At 45.0% G+C, this 7180-nt stretch overlaps 1 protein-coding gene across 1 annotated transcript; it reads left to right on the top strand.

Moving 5' to 3' along the window:
- Positions 1-487: 487 nt before the first annotated feature.
- LOC124039175 (dermatan-sulfate epimerase-like protein) lies at positions 488-5724 on the top strand. The gene has a single exon (XM_046355082.1). It carries the CDS (start codon positions 1573-1575, stop codon positions 5230-5232), a length of 3660 nt encoding a protein of 1219 aa, XP_046211038.1. The 5' UTR covers positions 488-1572; the 3' UTR covers positions 5233-5724.
- The last annotated feature ends 1456 nt before the right edge of the window (positions 5725-7180 follow it).

Here is a 7180-nt window from a genome sequence, read left to right as displayed (position 1 = left end):
GTCTTATCTTCTCACATGTGTTGTTTACTGTTATGGTCCTTTCAGTAGGCTAATTACTTTTCTGATTTTCTAAAGGACATGGCATCCTGTCACTGATTAAGGTGCCCATGCAGTGGCAGAGCAATTAGGTAATGCTGATTGTTATTAGACTTCAATAACGCTGTAATTAAACATTTACACAGTATTGTCGGTGTGATTGACATTCATTATAGGCAAGATCCATCAACAGGTTTTTGGACATATATGTTTTCTACTAATTTAATGTAGGCTAAAAGTTTTAACTCACAATAGAGTAATTCCAATTTGGGGCAGCGGGTCCGTTGTGCGTTGTTTTTACACAGTAATCTGCAACTCGTTGAACTTCACATTTCACAGCTGCATTCTCGCGCAGGGAAATCTGAGAGCGCACTTCCAAAATCACGGCTCCCTCTACAGGTAGTAAGGTGTACATTTTCACTGACTGCTAGAAAACAATATCACACTGTAATACAGTAAGTAGGACGGAGATATCAGACGCAGCAAGATACATACATGTTCAACCGCAATTGTTGTGTGATGCAGTATATATGCCGGAGTGGAGAAAGCGAGCGCAAAGCAGTTGATTAGGCTGCAAGGATTTTCCAGCCTGAACGTTTGTCTATTTTGGGGAATGTATTTTTTTTTATTGACAATGTTATGTCTCTTTCTTTGAATACTTGGTTGGCAGTGACGACAACTTTCCCTTTTTAACTAGCCTACTTAATCTAACGTTCGTTGGTTTGGGAAAGAAGACAAACTGCGAATAGGGGAAAATAGATCATTTTAGAATGGAAAACGACTAAACCTTGGATTGGGACAGTACATCCTCGCGACAGCTCGCAATGTTAAATGCGGAAATGCGCTATTTTCTTTGGTTTGTGGATATTTCCGCTCGATCGAGGAGAATAAAAAGCCTTTGGGTGTCTGTGATTGGACCGGACACGGACTGGGGCTGACTGATGTTTTTCCAGGAGGAAATGTTTTTTGGGGAGAGATGAATACGAGTTTGCTGCTGCTCGCAGCAGGAGAGATGCCAGTCACTCCATGCGCCACACTCCAGTGAGGATTGACAACGTGCCGGCAAAAACGGAAAAGATTCATGGATAATTCTATGTTTCATTTTTCTAAAATATTTATATAAAATTGTTGTTTGATTGTACTCTTATTTTATGGGTTAGAACAGATGTCCACACCTCCACAACTTTATCTGTCTGCTGCGTTTTCAAACCTTTCCAAGTGGAGATGGACATTGTGCGTTTGTGTACGGTATTGGACTGGAGTAGCCTATACAGTAGGCAGAACATTAGTGCTGTCAAGCTCTGGCCTCCTGGCAATTATTCACGCTGAATGGTATTGTAGAATGCATGCTATTTTATTGTGAATAATATAGTCTGTCGTTTTTTTTAATAGAATGTGAGATTGAACTGTCAGAAAACACATCGCATATATATTTGAATATGTCTCCAAAATACATTTCTGAAGTTTTTGAAAAATACTTAAATTTGCCATTCAGCTTCAAAAAAGAGACGATAATATAAACAACACAACAACAAAATGTCTTGGACCATGGCAAAAAAGTGGATAGGGTGCTATATATTTTTACTGGCACTCTTGGCAGTGGGAATGGCCTTTTCGGGTGTATTCAATGCGTCCGAAAAATACATTTTTACAGATGATTTGTTGCCGCTCAAACTCACCCAGGGTAAAGCACCAGAGCATCGAAAACTTCAATCTACCGATTCTCATCCCAACCTGTATTTCAACCAAGTTGATGTACAGCTTATGAGGCAAAGATCATCCAGCACACACAGCCACATTTTCAAAGTAATCAGAGCAGCGGTCCTGACCATGCTGTCCAATGTGCCCCTTTACATGCCCCCTGCAAAACATGAGGAGTTTACTAGCAAGTGGAATGAGATTTACGGGAACAACCTACCCCCCCTTGCTCTGTATTGCCTGCTGTGCCCAGAGGATTCCGGTGCCCTGCAGTTTCTCATGAAGTTTATGGATAGAATGGCAAATTACCCGGACTGGAAGGTGACCAGTGCTCCCAATGATGAGGTGCCCTTGGCACACTCACTTACTGGGTTTGCCACCGCATATGACTTTATTTACTCCTTCCTGGACGAGCACCGACGGGATGTTTACCTCAAGAGAATTCGCTCTGAGACAGAGGAGCTGTATGAAGCATCTAAGTATAGGGGTTGGGGGAAGCAGTATCTCCAAAATCATCAAACCACTAATATATTAGCCATCTTGACTGGGGCTATTGTGGTCGGCGCCCATGAGGACCCAGAAACGATGGTTTGGAAACAGGTGTCAGTCAATTATATGGAGAAGACCATGTTTCTCCTAAATCACGTTGTAGACGGGTCACTAGATGAGGGCGTGGCATACGGGAGCTATACAGCCAAGTCGATCACTCAGTATGTTTTCTTAGCGCAACGTCATTTCAACATTGACAACACACAGAACAACTGGCTGCGGGAACACTTCTGGTTCTACTATGCCACTCTTCTGCCCGGCTTTCAGAGGACTGTGGGCATAGCCGACTCCAACTACAACTGGTTCTACGGCCCAGAGAGCCAGCTGGTGTTCCTAGACACATTTGTTATAAGAAACGGCACTGGGAACTGGCTAGCCCAGCAGATTAGAAAGCACAGGCCCAAAGACGGTCCCATGGGTCAGTCCTCTGCCCAGCGCTGGACTACCCTACACACTGAGTACATCTGGTACAATGCCCATCTCACTGCACAACCTCCCCATGGCTTTGGCAAAGCCAGGATGCATATTTTCTCCAACTGGGGTGTGGTGACGTACGGAGCCGGGCTGCCCAACGGTCAGGGAAACACATTTGTCTCCTTTAAATCCGGGAAGCTGGGTGGCCGTGCTGTGTATGACATCGTTCATGCAAAGCCCTATTCATGGCTGGACGGCTGGAATAGCTTCAACCCAGGCCACGAGCACCCGGACCAAAACTCCTTCACTTTTGCTCCTAACGGACAGGTGTTTGTGTCTGAAGCACTTTACGGGCCTAAGTACAGTTATCTGAACAATGTGCTGGTGTTCGGACCCTCTCCCAGCAGCCAGTGTAACGCTCCATGGGAGGGCCAGCTGGGGGAGTGTGCTAAATGGCTGCGCTGGACAGATGAAGGGGTAGGGGATGCTGCTGGGGAGCTGATCGCTGCCTCCTCCCATAGAGACACTATGTTTGTAAGCGGGGAGGCAGCCCCAGCTTACTCTCCTGCCATGCGGCTGAGGAGTGTCTACAGGGCCCTTGTGCTGCTCAACTCCCAGACCTTGCTAGTACTGGACCATGTTGAGAAGCTGGACGATTCGCCCATCACCTCGCAGAGTGCGTTCTTCCACAACCTCGACATTGACTTCAAATATGTCCCCTATAAATTCATGGACAAGTACAATGGGGCGTTGATGGACGTGTGGGATGCTCATTATAAAATGTTCTGGTTTGACAGCCAGGGTCTCAGCCCAGATACTAGGATACAGGAGGCCGAGCAGGCTGCGGAGTTCAAAAAGAGGTGGACACAGTATGTTAACGTCACATTCCCCATGAGGGGCACAGTAAGCCGAGTGGCCTATGTGATGCATGGACCTTATGTCAAAGTGTCCAACTGTCGATTTCTGGACAGTAGCAAAAATGGTGTCAGACTATCTCTAGTTATAAACAACACAGAGAAAATAGTTTCAGTTGTTACAAACTATAAAGACATAGGAACAAGATTAAGTTATTTAGGATTTGGGGGTTATGCCAAAATGGAAGACAGACATCAGATCATTCGATATGGTCTGGGGACTCAACTGGTTCCGAAACAAAACACAGTGGACAATCAGCTGTTTGATTTTGGATTCACAGTCAATGTGATAGCGGGGGTGATACTTTGTGTTGCCATTGTTTTTTTGACCCTGCAGAGAAAGTTCTATGTGTGCTTCAGTAGACTGATGCGCTATGCTCTGTTCTCGGTGCTCATACTGTGGATAGCTGCGCTGTTGTTCGTGTCAAACACCTGCGATCAACTCCTATGTGGGGTCAAATGGAAAGGTGTCAGCACTGACCCAGAGGTCAGCAAACAAACCAGACTTTATGATCAACATCGCTTTGCCCTGCCAACCGTTGTCATAACGACCCTGCCTGGCTCAGGATCTGAAATACTTAAGAACCTTTTTGACAACAGCTCCGACTTTGTTTACATTCGGGTCCCCACAGAGCATGTAGACATTCCAGAGACCGAGTACGAATTTGACTCGCTGGTTGATGCCTGTGAGTGGTCCAGAACGGACGCCCTGCGCGGACGCTTTAAAATAATCCAGGGCTGGCTGCATTCTCTGGTCCACAACACCAAGCTGCATTTGCAGAACATCCAGCTAGTGGAGAGTAGCAGGGCCAAGCTGCCCCAGAGAGCCCCAGGCCCCGGCAGTGACAGGAGGAAGAGGACCAGGAGGAAGGAGCCTGCCGCCGAGCTGAGGGGCAAGATGAGGGGCGGCCTTGATCGGGATGCTGAGTACGTCAGGGAGATGAGGCGCCACATCAGTGAGTACCCCAATGCCCGCGTGGTCCTCAACATGAGGAGTGGAAGCTGGGGGCTCAAACTCCCCTTCCTTCAGGAGGTGGTGGGCCCATCCCTGAGGACCATCAATGTAGTCAGAGACCCCCGGGCGTGGATCTATCTCATGCTCTATAACAGTAAACCCAGCTTTTACTCCCTTAAAAACATTCCTCAACACCTGTCCCTGATATTCAAGGAGGACGGTAACAGTAGCAGTACCAGGGACAGGTGCCCAGTCTCAGCCCCTGAGTTCAGAATGATCCGGAGGCTCTTGTCCCACTCGGAGGCCAGCGCCGTCCTCCTGCTGGCTCACCTGTGGCTGGCACACACTGCTGCAGTGCTGCGGGTCAGTGGGAGCCTCCAGGCAGAGGCCTACCTCCAGGTGAGGTTTGAGGACATAGTCACTTTCCCCCAGGAGACAGCTGAAAGGATCCACAGGTTCCTGGGGGTGCCGGTCACACCGGCGGCCCTCAACCAGCTCATGTTCACCACCTCCACAAACTTGTACAACCTGATGTACGAGGGGGACATATCACCAGCCAACATTAACATATGGAGGCAGAACATGCCTCGCAAGGACATCAGACTGATAGAGGACACATGTGGGGTGGTCATGAAAAGACTTGGGTACTCCAGGTTTATCAGCTAGTTAATGTTACTGCTGCAGGTCAGCCGATATCAAGTTGTCTTGTTTGTAACTGTCAATCTTTTACTTTAATCATCTCTAATGTTGTATTTTGCACTGACCGGTAACGGAAGTGATATCATCACTGAGTCACTGATGGGAAGTAGTAACACGGGACAAAAACAATTATTTAAGCCCAATTATTTAACTGTGTTCTGGGTTTTACTCTGTTACATTATACGTGGACGGTTCTACTCACACATGATACCTTGTGTTTGCAAGTGAGGGATGTTTTACATTAAAAATTAGTTGAAGGGGAACTTTACAAGTGAAAGTATTTGATTGTGTTTTCTCCCTATTATCCCTGGACAATTACTTTAAACACTCTTTGTTGGAGTGAGATTTCCACCCTTTGATGTCTTACAGTTGTCTCTTAAAAAGTCTCCCAAAAAACGGCAATGTCTAAACAGATTATTTTTGTAAAGCTGTTTGGAGCTTAGAAATACAATATGTTCCTAGTGCTTAATTGTTTTTTTTATATATATATATATATATATATATATATATATATATATATATATATATATATATATATATATATACACTACCGTTCAAAAGTTTGGGGTCACTTAGAAATGTTCTTGTTTTTGAAAGAAAAGCACATTTTTTGTCCATTCAAAAATTGCTGTTCTTTCAAAAACAAAGAGAGTTCTAAGTGACCCCAAACTTTTGAACGGTAGTGTATACATATATATGTAGAGTTGAAGTCTGAAGTTTACATACAGCTTAGCCAAATAAATTTAAACTCAGTTTTCCACAATTCCTGACATTTAATCTTAGGTCAGTCTTAGGTCAGTTAGGATCACCACTTTATTTTAAGAATGTGAAATATCAGAATAATAGTAGAGAGAATGGTTGATTTCAGCTTTTATTTCTTTCATCACATTCCCAGTGGGTCAGAACTTTACATACACCCAATTAGCATTGTGTTTAATATGTTTAACTTGGGTCAAACGTTTTGGGTAGCCTTCCACAAGCTTCCCACAATAAGTTGAGTGAATTTTGTCCATTCCTCCCGACAGAGCTGGTGTAACCGAGTCAGGTTTGTAGACCTTGCTTGCACACACTTTTTCAGTTCTGCCCACAAATGTTCTATAGGATTGAGGTCAGGGCTTTGTGATGGCCACTCCAATACCTTGACTTTGATGTCTGAAGCCATTTTGCCACAACTTTAGAAGTATGCTTGGGGTCGTTGTCCATTTGGAAGACCCATTTGCGACCAAGCTTTAACTTACTGACTGATGTCTTGAGATGTTGCTTTAATATATCCACATAATTTTGCTTCCTCGTGATGCCATCTATTTTGTGAAGTGCACCAGTCCCACCTGCAGCAAAGCACCTCAACAACATGATGCTGCCACCACTGTGCTTCACGGTTCGGATGGTGTTCTTCTGCTTGCAAGCCTCCCCCTTTTTCCTCCAAACATAATGATGGTCATTATGGCCAAACTATTTTTGTTTCATCAGACCAGAGGACATACCAGAGGACCAGAGGACATTTCTCCAAAAGTACGAGTTTTGTTCCCATGTGCAGTTGCAAACCGCAGTCTGGCTTTTTTATTGTGGTTTTGGAGCAGTGGCTTCTTCCTTGCTGAGCAGCCTTTCATGTTATGTCAATATAGGACTCGTTTTGCTGTGGATAGATACTTTTGTACCCGTTTCATCCAGCATCTTCACAAGGTCCTTTTCTGTTGTTCTGGGATTGATATGCATTTTTTCGCACCAAAGTACGTTCATCTCTAGGAGACAGAACGCGTCTCCTTCCTGAGCGGTATGATGGCTGCGTGGTCACATGGTGTTTATACTTGCATGCTATTGTTTGTACAGATGAACGTGGTACCTTCAGGTGTTTGGAAATTGCTCCCAAGGATGAACCAGACTTGTGGAGGTCTACAATTGTTTTCTAAGGTCT

Source organism: Oncorhynchus gorbuscha, linkage group LG07 (genome assembly GCF_021184085.1).
Source record: "Oncorhynchus gorbuscha isolate QuinsamMale2020 ecotype Even-year linkage group LG07, OgorEven_v1.0, whole genome shotgun sequence".
Lineage (NCBI taxonomy): Eukaryota > Metazoa > Chordata > Actinopteri > Salmoniformes > Salmonidae > Oncorhynchus > Oncorhynchus gorbuscha.
Note: the sequence above shows the minus strand (reverse complement) of the source record. Positions and strands in the feature narration are given on the sequence as shown.